We start from the raw sequence: 17,004 nt of genomic DNA on the forward strand, positions 1-17,004 counted from the left end.
AGCATATGCTGCCATGTTAATGAAAATATTCAAATGTAGAATCCAAAAATTTATCAGTTCTACCTGAATTCATATTTAAAACATATGAATAATAAAACGGTTAATAATTTAAACCCATTTTCTATGTTAAGGGCCCCATACCAGTTGATGCAAGTGGTGATACATACATGTATCATGATGCAGGTTGCAACATGCGTGGGAATATTTCAAAGACATGTTTTCAGTATTAGATGGTAGCAATGTACTGCTAAGGAGGCCGCGCCATAGCTCATGCGGTTAGTCGCTGGCTTCCCACCGTGGTGGCCCGAGTTCGATCCCGGGTCTGGTCAAGTGGGATTTGTGGTGGACAAAGTGGCACTCAGGCAGGTTTTCTCCGAGTACTTCAGTTTCCCCTGCCAATCTTCATTCCACCAATTGCTCCACAATCACCCTCATCTGACATCCGGGGCTGGTACAATAGGCCAGAAGTGACCGCAGTACAAGGGACTTAGTCCCACCCTACTAGCAATTAAAAAAAAAAAGTACTGTTATTTCATCAAGAACTGGATAGCATGACAGTCCGAAGCTGACGCCGAATCATGCAGCACTGTGTGTGCATTCTACTGAAATGGATACAAGTCTCCTGAAACGTATCACAACGCATGGTGCTGCCTTTTGTATCAACATGCACGGAGCCCTTTAGAGTGACAGAATTAGAAGAAATTGTAGCAGAAATAAGTGACTTCAGTTATTAAAAATCAGTTATGGAAGCAAAATTTTTAGAGATAAGTCTTTGTTTCATATTTAAACTAGAGCACAGAGCAGTCCATTCTCAAAACCAACCACTATATCAAAAAATCAGATACCCATATTCAAATCTAACAACACTTCAGCAAATCTTTATTTAACAACAGGCAACTTTAACTGCTTCATATGGAAAGTTCCATGGTAAAAAGAATTGCGAATGAGCATACCTTAATATAGTATTAACAATGTTATAGTATATCATAATAATAGATTTCAGTGTTATTTCTATTTCTTATGTAAATATGACAATTATTTTTAAACTCTGGTTTCAATCATGGACAAACTTCATCACATAGGCAGTGGTAAGGCAAAAAGCACCAAAGAGACAATAGAAAAACTGAGTTGCATACACATGCTTGTATGTAATAGATCTCTTATTCCACTCCCGTTAAATGCCTACTAAACAACGAATGAACTGTATGATTTAGAAGTGTCCTCCAGCAGCTGATTCAAATGCACATTCTAGGGAGAAGGAAATGGGCCACAAAAGACCATTACTGATGGGGACTACTGTGTTATTCAAAGAAGTCCAAGTTTTTGTTTGGCTTTGGTTTTCTTTCTTTTGTGGGGTTTCCCAACACAATAAAATGTGATGCACACAAACATACAGAGATGAAAGATTGAAAGGCAACATTCACAAATAAGACATGAAATATGTCAAGAGTAGAAAATTTAACAAGAAGCATAAACAGCTCTGCTTAAGAATATATACCAACTACACCCCTTTCAACAACCTGCATTAATGTGTACCAAAGACTATTCATCACCTGGAAACAGTTTCTTAAAACACGGAACATTTGTGAGCTACCCATGAAGAAGGCATCAACAGTACCTTCAATTATTGCCTACGTTTCAGACGAACATCTAACAGAAAAGAGGAATATTACTGATCAACAAATATGCTTTTCTGAGCAAATAGTAGGTGCTTTGTTTGGTATGCTGGAAATAAAAGTATTACAGATGTTTCTGCATTCACGAAAATCTGGAAAATAGCTGATTTACTACATGAACAATTAAATGAACCAAAAATTTGGTGCAATGGGTTTAAATTGTGTATGCAATTTCAGTAGCTGAGATATATTTATCAAATATCAGGAAATTATTCTACAGGAATCTGCCCATCTGTCTTCATTCTGCAAAATATTTCTGCTCTAATTAGACTGCTATTATACCCAAGTTCTATTTCTGTTAGTGGGGCAAGAAGAAACCAAGAGGGAACACGCAATCCTTCGGCATGAAACAGTCATGAACAGTTTTCATGTGGTTCTTCATCTTGTCAGGCCTCGAGAATTCTTTAGAACAGACAGGGCATGGAAAGACCTTCCTCTGGTGACCCTCATGATAGAGGAACGCATGACGTTGGAAGCTATACTTATTCTTGAACGTTTTCTGGACATCTGATTTGGCGCATTCAGTGCATTTGTACACTCCCTCCGAGATGGAGGCATAGCGAAAAAGGTTCAAACCCCGAACACTCATTTCCGTTAACTGTTCAGCTGGGTCCTGGCTGGCTGATGTTGCACGGCGACGGGCACGGCGTTTGATGGGAGGACGAGAAGGCGGAGGGGCAGACGCTGATGCAGGAGGCACAGATGATTGTTGTTGCTCCCCACCAATCGGAGAATTTACCCCTTCCCCCCCTCCATTCCCTCCACCACCTCCTTCACTCTCACCCTCCCCATCTTCACGTACCTCCGACTTCGGCAAAATTATGGGATCTGGAAACAATCAATGCAAAAGCATGCAACATCGAATACTGAAACAACTTACATTAGCAAACTATTTATACAGGGACTTGGAAGCACAGACTCAAAAATATTTACACAATTAACTATTCTACAATAATTCCAATAAAATGTTATGTAATCTTAGATAATTCACCTCTACTTACAACATATGTAACCCCCATTTAAATAATATGCTATGTTTCCAAAACCACATTTTGTTTCAAAGTTTCTAGATTTTCTAACACATAGCTACTACAATTGTCACTTCACGTACAGACAAAAACTAAAGATTCCATTCAATGAGTACTGAACTTGCACAACTTTCTGATTGGAATATGGCGCTGATAACTGTGCCTTACACAATCACAGTTTATAAACTACTACAACTACTAGCTCAATGTAATCAAATTGTAAAGAGAGCATGTTGAAGAAAATATTCCATTCCAATGTCCCCATGAATTGGTGCAAAAGGTTGTGCAATGACCTACCCTTCAGCAACATACATTTGTCACTATATACAAGACTAGGTATGCATATAAATATAAGTTAGGCAGCAACATGGATATATTTGGAACAAAACTTAATTAAATAAAGGCACATTACACCATGCATATACACTGGTGTCTGCATACAACACATCTTGTTCTCCCACACACAATTCATTCTTCTTCAATAAATAATATATACTCCAATGTACATGCAAACAATGCACAATTAATGTTTTAAATAAATGTTGACCTAATTCAAATAAAATCAATGCAAACCATTCACACATTCTTCAAAAATGGCAGGATAAAGGGTTTACAGGGTACAACAAAGCATCAAAATCTAAAATTATAAAATAAATTAACTACATAACACATCCAAGGAATAAGGCTTTTATTGAATTAAAATAATAACCTTTTGCTACAATGATAAAAGAATGCATTCACTTACAACACAAATTACCATCACCTCAAAAATGCCTGCAGGGAAGCAACAATATACCATTTGGATGTAAATTTAACATGCAATTCTCCTCAGTTACTACCAAAACACTACCAGAACCAACATTTAATTTATCCAGCATACCAGCCTGCATTTTTAATGGTAATAGTAATTTTCTAATCTGTTTCTTCTCACCAATGCTAACAACAAAAAGCTACATATAATATTCAGCTGACAAAATTTAGAACTTAAATGTGTAATTACCAAAAAGCATGAATATACAGCCAGAAAACTATTCCTGACACAAATTCCAATGATGTAACGGCTTAAGCAATTTAACTTTGCAAAGTGGCAGAATTACTTCCATTGTAGATACAAGATTTAATTCTCAATTTCTATTACTGTTCCAGCTTAAATCCTCATACTCCTTGATAACTGTCATAAACAAAGTTGTGCTATGAATTTCTATACTGATCCCATTACAACCAATTTGTAATACAAAAATTATCAACAATAAAAACATGTTATTACCTTTTCCTTAGGAACACTGGATCAATCTTCTATGCTGAAGTGTTGATATTTGTTTAACGGATAATATCTTGCTCAATAGCATGACACTTGGTAACCGATTATCCAAATAATCTGGAAGTTTCTAATGAAGCCGAAAAGTGTGCGTGCTATGGGGGAGAAATATCAGGATGGGTTAGAAAACGAGGTAAAACATGTAAACTGCTGGAAAGGTTTGTGATTAATGTTTCAGTCTGATGTAATTCTTTTTATGAAAAGACAATACAGAAAAGCAAAGTATATAATCCTTCTTCATTCAGTACCAATCCTTTCATAATGTACATGTACTTTACAATAAAAAGTCAAATTTATTCTGCTAATAACGTAAACTAACGTAAGCAAGTCTAATAACTGACTTCATTCTGAAATCACTACTGATTCCACCAATACACAAAATTCAGTGTTAGGTAGTAATATTGATGCATCTGATTAAACTCTTCATGTCTATTTACAAATACCTGTTATTCAGTAGTGCTTAATTTTAGACATAAAGTAAATCCTATCATTTCTATTGGAAGAGTCTGAACAATAAGCAATTCTTGATCATCTTAGTTGAAGATTAACTCTGGTTCCAAACAAAGCACTAAAGCTGTTACCCTTGCTACTCCATTACAAAAATATTCAGGACTTCTATACAATACACTTCAGATTCAAGTACAAAACAGCACAACATTGCTTCACAACTAACCATTAACATAACAATCTGTACTAATTTTCATTTCCATAACCCGATTAATCTCTCAAACCTCAGAAATGTAAAAATATAGCTTATTTTTAAAATCTCTTAAAATTTTAATTTAAAAAAAGCTTAGAATTTTCTGTACATGCATTATTTTCCCCCTCAATTTAATTTTGTTCTGCTATGAATTTCTGTTCGGCATATACAATGGAAAACTTCATGCAAAAGATAGTGCTATATGGTAAACAGTGAGAAGTTGAATTTAATAATTTCAATTAAAAAAATAACTGAACAAGAGGTCATTTATATTAACTCCAAGATGCTGAGTCCATCAGACATTACAAGCACTCAACTATTCAAAAGACTCCCAACCTAATATGGAACCCAAACATTCATTACCACGATTACAAGAACCTGCCACTGAACCATGTCCTGAGCCACTTGAATCCAGTCCACACACTCCCACTGTAGCTGCTTAAGATCCAATAAAATACTATCCTACCAAGAATGCCTAGATCTTCCAAAGTCTCTTTCCTTCAGGATTCCTAACCAAAACTATGTATGAATTTTCAATCTCTCCCATGCATACTACATGCCTTGTCCACCTCATCCTCTTCTTCTGATAATCCTGATAAGGGTTTGGGTAATTTATATTTCAATAAAAATGTTTATGGCAGTTTCAGAAATCAGACATTAGAGAGGGTACTCAAACAGTCGCTGCATACCATAAATTAACGACATTTATTTATGAATAAAAAACTGCTGACAATTCACAAGTAAACTCAGATGCATGGTGCAAACATTTTATGCAAATTTAAGACCAAGTTACCGCCTTAATTTAAAAATAGAAAAAAAAAACAGTTTTGATGAACAGTAACAATGACAGTATAATATTCTAACATCTTGAAAAGTTATGCTGCAGTAGTAAACTGCATGGGAAAGATAAAGGAAAGAAGATGTAGTTCAAAGACACTGCATATACTTTCTCATATATATGTCTGGGCAGGTAGAGGGAACACCATTATTTTCTTGAAGATACCACGTACACAGTTTTATTCAAATAGATGGTCCCCACTAATTATGGAAATTTAATCAAAATTGTTACAGCAGTTACTACCAAAAGCAAGGAGCAGAAGCATACAATGATGACCTCAAAAAAGATGTTCCACTTTGAAGCTGGAACAGGCTGTGGCCTAATCCACATGTGCAGAAGAATAAAACAGGACACCCTTGAAGACAGCCATAATGGTTCAAATATATTGGGGCTTTATGATTGTAAATTAATTAAGAATTCGACAAACTAGATGGTGTTTCTGTGTTTTCAATTCCCAATTACAATTAACCAGTTTATAAAACCCACTTATCATGCAAACTGTAGCCTGGAAGGTACACTGAGAAGCCCAAATTAGCACATTAGAAAAGGGAACAACCCATGTGGAGGCAGGTTAGAATACCTCCACTGTAGGCTTGTAAGTTGTAGATGATGATGAAAAGGGAACCCGGTGCCTGTGGGTATAACTGTGCCACCCTGTCACTGGGGCACATAAATACAGAGACCTGGTCCACCAGGTTGGTGGTTGGATGCAAGGTTGATGACCTTGCTCTTTATAAAAAATTACTGTTGCAGAATCAAAAAAAGGAAAAACAGGTCAAATCTGGCAGAATTTTCTAAGGCTATGGCTCAGGGCTGTTTCACCAATAACGAGGTGAAAAGGCAACAATTAACAATTAGAACATTTGGCCCTGAATTCTGTCCCTGTGTAGGGTAAAAGAATTACAGATGAATTTCAAGGGAGGTGAGAGGGGATGGGATGCAGAGCTACGTTTTCATATACATGTAACAAAATAAAAAAAGCCAGACCATTATCTCAAAATTATTCACTTTGCGTATTTTTAATTTTATACATCACAGTTTCTGACTTCACCTCTTTCATTTGCAAGCATGTAACATATATTTCAGGAAAAATACATACAAGCAGTAAATAAGAGCTACCAATAAAGATGTGAAACATTATGGAACTTTCTACAAAACTGTCATTATGTTCTCTTGCAAAGAACAAATAAAGACTGACTGGAGTTACAACAATGAACAAGGCCAAATTAACCACAAATTATTCAAATACAATCAAATAACACCTGAAATTCTTGTTTACAGCTTTAATGTCAATACTCGTATTTCACTGTAGTCTCCAACACTGACCATTTATTAAAACACAAAGATTACAATTATGTTAGACTGAAGCACTAGGAATCTTCCAGCTGCTTCCTCTGACAACAATGTCAGCTGAACTTTTAAACCTTTACTGTTTGTGATTAAAAGAAGCTGCAACAACTAATGTTTATCTTAGTTGAAATGTATTTATAATTCTTGTGTACAAAATTTAACTTCAAAACAGTGTTCCCTCTATTTTAACACACAATACAGATAAATACGGCTAAAATAAATTAGTACTTGAAAAATACCGTAAATTAATATTATTCCAACTTAAAAGCTCTCTTTAAGAAAACTGAGTAATTTTCAATAGAGAATGTTCTGGAGGACATACAAACTGTCATAAGACTAGCAACTGAAACATTACACTATAATAATGATAATGAAAAATACCAAGGCGACATCTATAAAATGTGTGTTCATATTGTGACGTGGACGGTGCAACTCTTGGTAAACACACCCCTTTCCGGCCATCCAACTGCAGACACCAGGGAGGGTTCTCTTTTAAGAAATAATGACATTTGTTTCTACTACACAATGCCACAAATTTATAGCTCCAGAAAAGATGACTGCTTATATCAAAGAATAATTCAAATAATACAATTCAAAGAAAAATTCCAGTAATCAGAGTTTATAGAATTTTTACCCCAGCCAGTATGCAGAATAACCTGGTCTATGTGCTGGCAAATATAAGCTTCAAATTTTTCACAAATTATCAACAATTTTCTTTCAGGCATTTTGTGTTGTGACATCATGTAGGCAGGTGCCAACACACAATGTCAAAACCCAGAAGACCACAATATGCATTTCCATCACTGTAAACTCCTCCAATTTATATACCCATACTTTGCTTTTGCAGTCATTCACCTCTGTGAATTCAGTCTCCCATTGGCTACATATGCTACTACATATCTTCTTGACAACTGCTTTAGGTTGCATTTGTTTCATCATATATATCTGGATTCACATTGTTGGGCTAAACCATTATGTTTCTAAGCTTCTACAGGAGGTGGCTTGAAACTGGGTCAAATGCCAATGAAGATATCAACCAAGCTCAGTACTATCAGAAACTATACACCAAGATTTAAAATGGGACCAAAGAATCATTTCATCAGTTTCCCGAGAAGCCATAAAAGTTCTCAAATTTTGGTCAACAACAAATGTCAGTGACACATACCTTCAGACTGCAGATTCCATCTCAAGAATGAAGTTACTGACTCTTCAATGTATTCACAATGGCATTGCTGACTTTCAGTTTCGCGTCATGATGGACATAACCTCACTTCATCTAACTGTGTTAACTGAAAATCTCCACATAATTCATCAGTTTCGAGGTTACCCCCAGAAAGCTGATTTATACTGAACTGAAAATTTCACAAGAATTTTGTGGGTATTACATATCTTTCTATGACAAAGTAAAATCACATCAATATACGAAGAATATTTTGCAGGCTTTCTCTGAACAATTAATTGCAAGGGAAAAGAACTGAGCATATTTTAAAAATGATATTTCACCAATATACAACCACACAGAATATAATGAAAGCTCTACAGAAGTGTCCAAAAAATGTGAAACGGAAGAGCTAAATGCAAAAAATTCCAAAGTTCACCATTTACATTCAGAAGTACATTTTCTAAGGCAAGTCTGTGCTAGCCCACCTTCTGTCCAACTACAAGGATCCCTGCCCCAGCTCCAGGAACCGCCACTTGAGCAACAGGTCTCCATCCCAAGACATTGCTACAACCAACCTCTGCCGGTACCACTGCTGCTATGGAACCTGGGCACAAAAGTGCACGCAGCCCTGCTCCTACCGCCAACAAGAAAAACTGCCACAGCAAACATCAACAGTGGCACATATCCCAGTGACTTGAGGAACACGAATGGCATCTACAGTCTCTCCTCGACCGACTTCGGACATATGGAATCCTCATCAACCCGGCAAAATGAATCATCTGAGCACCCAAAATCACTTTCCTCGGTTACAAAGCCTCCACTGAGGGGTCCCAAACACTGGGAGAACAAATAAACTCTCTACAAACCTGCCAACCTCCCAAAACCGCCAGTGAGCTCGGCCGTTTCCTGGGCATGCTGAACTACTACAGGCAATTTCTGAACCACATGGCAGCACACGAGGCACCACTTCGAGATGTCCTCTCCAGACCCAAAGGCAAGAGCTCCTACGCCACCACTTGGACACTGGAGCTACACAAGGCCTTTGAAAAGTGAAAGGTGAGTTTGTCACGTGCCACTCTACTGGCATACCTTGACACATTCACACCACGTGCACTCATCACAGACACCTCCACATCCACCATGGATGCCGTGCTGCAGCAACACATCAAGAACGCCTGATAGCCCCTCACCTTCTACCCCAAGAAAATCAAACCCGAGGTGAAACCAACAGCTGCACCACCTAGACCTTCAATCACACAGCTGACATAGCACCGGCTGCAGAACCACATGCCACACCACCACTGCCCATCACACCAACTACACACTCTGGATGCAATATATGTTTCCCTGCTCGCTTCAACAGCTGAGCAACCATCTCCGCGGGGGGGGTGATGTGGGGACTGCCCACATTCAAGCAAACGTTACACTGACAATGCAAGTATCATTGTTTAGCAATGGCAAATAAACAGCTGTTGCTAGGCAAAGCTAGTAAACAGCCATTGCTAGGCAAAGCCTACAACAATATGGACAGTGACATGTTTTCTACGCAGTCCGACACAATGTTATATAAGAAGATATAGTGATATTACTCGGGTCCGAGTCCCTTGGGACTTGCGACCATATTTTAATGTCTCAGAATTGAGACTTCCCTTTTCATCGCCTCCTACGACTCGCAGGGTCACGGTGAAGGTATTCAACCCCGCTTCCACATCATTACCCAGTTTCACCTGAAGATTACCTTGAGCCTTTCCAACATCAAAAGGAGAATGGACACATCAACAACTGAATTTCAAGTCCCACTTTCAAGAAATCTTTGAGTAATCTCCAGAATTCTTCATGTAGTTTTTGAAGAATGTTACTGCATTTATAAGCTGCATTATAATTCATGTGTTCTTCCCAGAATAGAAAAATGTGTAAATTTACTTTCTTCTGTTTTGAAACTCTGTACAGCTGTATGTAACTCATGTGTAAGGAGTTGTTTTCCTTTAAAAAAAGAAGATCCAGTTATTCTGATGTTCCAAAATACCAATTAAGAAGGCCACACCAGTTTTCCAATTGTCATCTTTCAATCTGCGGGAATGTCAATATTTCTTCTCTTGGGTCCTGCGCTTTTCTGAGGATTTCTCTAAGCTCAGCTATCAAACACCAGAGTGGTATGGTACGTTAGTATGTTCAGCAAACAAACAATGTAACAGGGACATCAACTTTCTGCAGTTGAAACCTCTGGCTTGTATGAAATTCACAGGTTTCACAAATGTATTCATTATGTTACTCATAATTCAAATGTTTTTCTGGGTTCTTCCTGGTGAAAAATACAATGAGAAAACATATGTCTTGATTGTGGCAAGTTTTGCAAACAGTACTTCACATCTTTTTCAGGGTGTGTTTCACACTTTATTCTGTAATGTAAAAACCACATCATTTTATTCCAATTCAACAGCAACACTTTATTTTGTATTTGTATTAATGTACCATCATCACAAACTTTTAGATCTCATTAGCAAACCTTTGGCTTTTCTTGTTCATGCACCCAAAGATTAACTGGCACAATGTCTTGAAGTAAAGTGTCACCTCAAATATGGAGACAATGTCACTAAATTAGGCACACAGTGGTAGATCTTATACCTACGAAGAAATATTGTGCTTCTCACTGTTAAACATTCTGCACTCACTTTCTGTAAATTTTGTAGCTTTCTTGCACCCACACATACAAGTACAGCCATTCACACATATTAAGAACAGAATATTTACACTATTTCATCCTTTCAAATTGTGTATTTATTAGATATGAAGCTTTCATAGTGACTAAAGAAAACATTTTCTTGGGTTATCAGCTGTATCAGCTGGTTAAAATTTACTGTTACACGGACTATATTTGTTCCCATCATTAGACTGTCCCACCCACACAACAACCAGCCCCCCCCCCTTTGTGACTGGAACTGAAAGTGTGTGCCAATGCGGTACTAGTCGGTGAAGTCACACGTTTGTTTGTCCTGGTCATGTTTCCGGATTGGTTCCTCTCAATACTGCTTTATCATATTAGTCACAAGGACCAACTGAGACTGAAACCTCCATCCTTGTTGAAGTTTCTGGGGGTGGAGCCTGATCTCAATGAACTCCTTCATTAAGCAGTGACATACTAAACAGGCAAATTGAGATCAGTCCCCATCCCCAAAACTTCAACAAGGACAGAAGTTGCAATCTGAGTTGGTCCTGGTACCCAGCGACTAACACGATAAAGCAGTACTCAGATGAGCCTATCTGGAGACAGGACCAGGGCACACAAACTTATGACTCTGCCTACTAGCACTCCTCTGACTTTTAGTCAATTCCAATCAGAGGTCATGTGCTAGCATAGAGAGAGGACGGTCTGAATCTTGTCATGTCAGACCCTGATGATGGGTACAGAGATGGTCCCTGAAAATTTTTAAACAAATGACATGGCTGATAGCCCAAAAAGATTTTATTTATTTTATTCAATGACACTGTCAGTAGTTCACACTACATGGCACCACATGGTAGGATGATATGTGAATACAGAAACAAATCATGGCCTAATTTGAGGTATTATCCTAGCATCTAACAGAAGGCAATATGGAGCACCATGAGAAACAGGACAGTTTAGATGGGTCCCAACCAAGATCTGAACCAGGCACTTCCTGAACCCCAGTCAAAAGTATTACTACTTGGGCCAACTCAATCAGTTTTATCATGTTCAACAGATACTGATACTGAACCACTTACATCACTGAAAAAAGGCATTCAACTGACACCACCAAGCACTACATATCTCTCACTTTGACCCTAAACAGAGGCATCACAATAACAGCATATCCCTTTCCATTCTGTCTCCAACACTGGCAACTGCAGACTTCTGGTAACTGAAAAATTAATTTCAACTGCATGTGGAGTGCAACAATGTCATAAGGCACAGCAACGTACAGTAACATGGGTATCAAAAAGGTTCTGCTTGTTTATTCACACTAGAACACTACTTGCTGCTTCGCTATTCAAAATCTTTAACTTCTCCAATCCAATCGCATTCAACTGTAAGTGATTCCATTCATGCTGAATTACCAACTGAATTCTACAGTTTAGCCTGGCAACATTTTTATTTTAAAGAAATGGATAAGTAAATATCATAGGCCAAGCTTTCATATTAGCTCCAGGAGAAGGAGTGAAAATGGGTGTGCCATAGTTTACTCATCCCTACCTCAGGCTAACAATCATTGTCACACACATCCAGAGAATCAACCATTAAAGTAAACTATCAGCACAAGAGCTGAAATTAAAATTAAATTTTTGTCTGTTACTATCTATTTTGAATGTTGAGTACTTCACATAAATTTAAGTACAAATCAAATACATGCTCAAAACTGACAAAAATACATATGGGTACCATATAATATGAGTTAAATTTCACTTCAAACATTAGAAATTAGACATATAAAATCATCTACTCCTTACAAGACAACCACATCCCATTTTCCTGCTGTAGCAAATGAGGAAGCTTCAGAGATTAAAACAAAAGATATATCACATTTAATAAAGTGTAATGACAGATATTTTAAAGCAATAAAAATCATTTTAAGAACAGTGAAATGAAACACCAAAGCTGAAAAAAAAATATCTAGCTAACACATACACAAAATATGGAACACATACTCTCAATAAAGATTGTCTGTGCTTATTTATACAGAAAGACACTGAAATGAAGTACTGAACATGTAGCTTCTTTCAGATGGACCAAGTTCAGACTCTGTGTACTCCTTTAATATGCGTCATCATGTTATCTCTCCTAGTGAATTCCTTGTTGCACAGTGGACAAGTGAACACTTGCTTGCTTCTTCGGTGAGTCGTAAGATAATGTCTACAAAAATTACTAATGTGTGTATAAGTCTTATTGCACACTTTACACCTAAAAACGTTATCTGCCTCCCGAACACAGAATCTGCGTGCTGAACCATCATGCACATCATCTCGATCAAACATGCCAAAACCAGTAATTGGCATGTTGGTGTCAAACCCTGATTGCGAAAAGTCTTCAGTAGGTATAACAAGGTCACTGCAGTCCTCAGCCAATGACAAAAGTTGCCTGGTGGATTCAGACATAGAGAACACATTGTTCATTTCAGAGGTGAGTACAGCTTGCAAATCACTGTCTGGTAAGACAGAAACATCTGTCGTTTTGTTAACATCATCACTTAAGTCCTGATCTCTCACATCATTGCTAAAATCACCATCATCAGCATCTCCTTCTAAGTTTATTGCATTTAACTCCTCAATGTTCCTAACTTCAGCTGTACTTGAAGATGGTGATAAGGTTATCAGTTCATTTTCATCATCTGGAAGTGACGATTCATAATCCACATCATTTGTCACATCTTCTTCAGGTTTAACTGTAAAACAAAAACAATTTCTATATTTACAAAATGTAAAGAGAAAATATATTTTTAAAATACTTATGTTAGCTATGCAGAAAATAACTGTTCAATCCCAAAACTACCCAAATCTAACAGAAGAAAAAACTAGTGCTATATGTAAGTTTCATGTGATCTATGTACCTAACATTAAGGTATGGCAAATACAAATAAATCAGTTCTGCCAATGTAACACCTCAATATAATATGCATGCTGTCACCTTGTGCAAGGGATTTTAGGGTCTTTTTCAAACAGACATCAATAAGAACTCCACTTACAATATTATAAAAATAAATAAATAACAAATTTAAAAAGAGGAAATAAATGCAAAATATTATCATACACTTCATAGCAAAATGCTACTGTGATTTGGATAAAAAGTATTTAAGCACAAATTCTAGTGTACAACTTCTTGGAGCTGAAGCTGCCAGTTGTGCAGCTACACAAGAACTTCAGAACATTTTATGGAACCTGAAGGTTCCTTACCATATTCATAAGAGCCCTCCACTGGTCCCTATCCCGAGCCAGATCATTTGAATCTATACCACCCCATCCTACCTCTCTAAGATCCATTTTAATATTCTCCACCCTTCTATAGCTTGGTCTGTCTAGTGGTTTCTTTCCTTCTGGCTTTCATACCAATATCGTAATTGGAAGTTATTATAATGGTACATTAGAAAATGATTTCTTAATACTTCTGTTTATGGATCACGTGTGACAAAACTTTCATTGTCCATAGTTCACATGGCTGTGGACATAAATACCACTTATTTCCAGCTGGATAAATACTCTTCCAAGTCAACACTTTTATATGTAACTCAATGAGACTGTTCTGTTTATTTAAGGGACTGAGGTTGAATGGCATGGAACAAACTGAAAAATCTGCTGACCTACTGAATGTCAGCTTGCTAACAGGACACCTGCAGAGTCAGTGAATTAATAATCTCCTTCCTGGCCTTTTAAATGATTACTTTCAAAGAGGTTTCCCCAACAAATTCTAGGCACTTCTTTTTTCATTACATATCCCAAACTGCTCACTCACTTTGCCATTCTAGGTAAAAATATCTTCTTCAGAACTTTAATTTTCATACATTTGTAACTGTTGTTCTCTCCAACTAAGGGGCCTGTTTCACACCCATACATAATAAATGGCATTCTGACAAATTACATAAGTTACCTTGAAGCTATAGAGCAAGGAACGAGGATTGGCGCTTGTTTAGGATTTTACCAAAAAGGAATTTATAGTTCACGTTTACTACAACTTCCCCTGCAGCAATGTTGTTTTAAGCTAAATTTATTAAGGAGTTCATTTCCCTCTTGGAATGCTTAACAGTATATGACATTCTATTTCTTAGAGATCAGTGTTCAGAAATTAAGTCATGGTACAAAACCCCATTCATCTGTGTTCTTCTTGAGCTAAAACACAAGTCTCCTACCATAAGAAGCAAGAAACTGTGGAAGATTTTGTCCAATTCACTTCAAAATAAGGCGTTCTAATTAAATAAAATGGCAAATCATCTATTTTCTATTTGAAGTCTGCAAAAGTCAGTACTCCATTTGGCAACCTGAATAGCTCCTAAGAGTAAACAGGAAACATCTGGAGGTGATTAAGGCAATTTTGTTTGCTTTTTGTATGTCTCAGAAATCGCAAATAAAACAGAATTAAAGAGACAATGTTTTCCACGTGCAGTCAGCAATGATGAAAACCAATCTTCAAATAAAAGTCCTTCTAGTTTTTAGTTTCCTTTCCTTATTTTGAAAAGATGATATCAGGCTTATGTGATCTCCACGTTGTCTGTCTCTCTGAATATGCCCCCCTTATCAACTTTTGAATGGCTGAATCAATCTTTATGAAACTTGGTATGTATATCATGGCAACTAATCTCATCCCAGCAGCATATTTAAAAAATCTGTCCCATCAGTCTGTGTGTCTATATGTGTATCCCCCCTTATCGTTGATAGTTGTTAGTACTTTGCCACATATAAAGAAGCAAAATTTGCTTAAGTACAGATATTTTAACAAATTTCACAACCTGTTAAACCATAAGTACTAACTTAAACATCAACTTACTTGTCAAAAGACCTATAAATGGCAACATTAGCACACAAGTTAGATCTCTGAAAGTATGCATTCCTTTTATTTACACATCACAATATATGTACAATGAATTCTTCCTATTCACTTGGAAAAATGCCTATTCTCTGCTAGTCTCTGCATATGCTTGCCGCATGGGATGAGAGTAAAATGGTTAGAACAGAAGCCAGATAATTACCCTTTATCATCTGGGAATTGAGAATATAAATCTCCTGGTAATATGTTGGGAGCCTATCATAACTATGAGCTAACATTATCTGTACTGAAACGCAATGCTGGACATGGTGAAATGTGGCACAAAAATAAAACTCTGTGGCCTGCAGTCCACAAGCGAACTATACCGACCGCGCGACCGCCGCTTGTCAGCAAAGTTAGTGCCAACTTTTGCAGATAGAGGGTGTCACGTGGTCAGCGCAACAGATCCCCACGACCATTAATCTCGTTTTTCTAGACTGGAGTAGCTATTTCCTTGACACAGCTCCTCAATTATCCTCACAAGGTTGAGTGCACCCCGTTCCAGACCCACTGCTCCTCAGAAAATCTGAAAATCCCACATTAGCAATATATGTGGTTATGCATTTGTACCATTTCACCCCAGTACACCTACCAATTTACTTCCATAAATGATATGTAATTCATTAAATTAAATCAAAAACTGTTTATACAGTTAAAGAAATAAGATAAACACTGCATGGTCATACACAATTTTGGATTCATATCAAATGTATACGATCAGATTTTATAAAATACTTCTTTACAATATAATATGAGCATTATGTACATACTGTAAACCAAAGAAATAAGAAAACAGTAAAAGATGACAATGAACACCACTGGTTTGCCTATGTGTCTATGACCAAATTTATACACATATCTTTCTGCCCTTGTTCAACAGATAGCAAATCTGTGAACGCATTTCATAAAACTTACAAAGAGTATTCATTTTGCCCTAATCCCTTCCCTGATGGGACAGCTCCAAGACTGCTAATTCCTTCATTATATTCTTTTTCAGGGCTCCTTTGAAATAAATATCTGCTTCATATAATACCATATGAAGCAGCACAGAATACTGTAACTAACATACTGATTCTCCTATTGTTAGGCAGCATATTGGTCCATGTGACCTTACCCTTTTGTGATTTACATAGCTATTGTCCAAGAGATGGTATACTGCATTTTGTAAAACAAATCAGGAAAACAGATGTAATTTTATTTGAATAGTAAGGGCTAAGAAAAGGGAATGGAATACATGATAACAATGTCACCTCAATTATAATTACTGTAATTTCTTTCCAAATTTCAGATTGTCATTACTACCTCACAGAACATTTAAAAGTAGCAGCACTACCACAATAATCACCAAAAAAAATCGAAAGAAGGCAAACATCATCTAATAAAGAATAATATTTACTAAAC

At 37.0% G+C, this 17,004-nt stretch overlaps 1 protein-coding gene across 6 annotated transcripts in view; it reads right to left on the reverse strand.

Annotated features, from left to right (window-relative positions):
- Positions 1 to 17,004, reverse strand: part of LOC111874573 (protein tramtrack, alpha isoform) — a 128,840-nt gene that overhangs the window by 13,794 nt on the left and 98,042 nt on the right. The window contains exon 5 of one of the 6 annotated variants that reach the window (XM_033755510.1): positions 710 to 2,504. The exons of 4 other annotated variants lie outside the window; for them this stretch is intronic. In XM_033755510.1, the coding sequence (XP_033611401.1) occupies positions 1,975 to 2,504 (530 nt within the window). In that variant the 3' untranslated portion in view covers positions 710 to 1,974. Of the gene's footprint in view, positions 1 to 709; positions 2,505 to 6,364; positions 13,472 to 17,004 lie in introns of those variants that run through there. One more of the 6 variants, XM_033755509.1, reaches the window with a different exon arrangement.

This window comes from Cryptotermes secundus, unplaced genomic scaffold, assembly GCF_002891405.2.
Source record: "Cryptotermes secundus unplaced genomic scaffold, Csec_1.0 scaffold1009, whole genome shotgun sequence".
Classification (NCBI taxonomy): Eukaryota; Metazoa; Arthropoda; class Insecta; order Blattodea; family Kalotermitidae; genus Cryptotermes; species Cryptotermes secundus.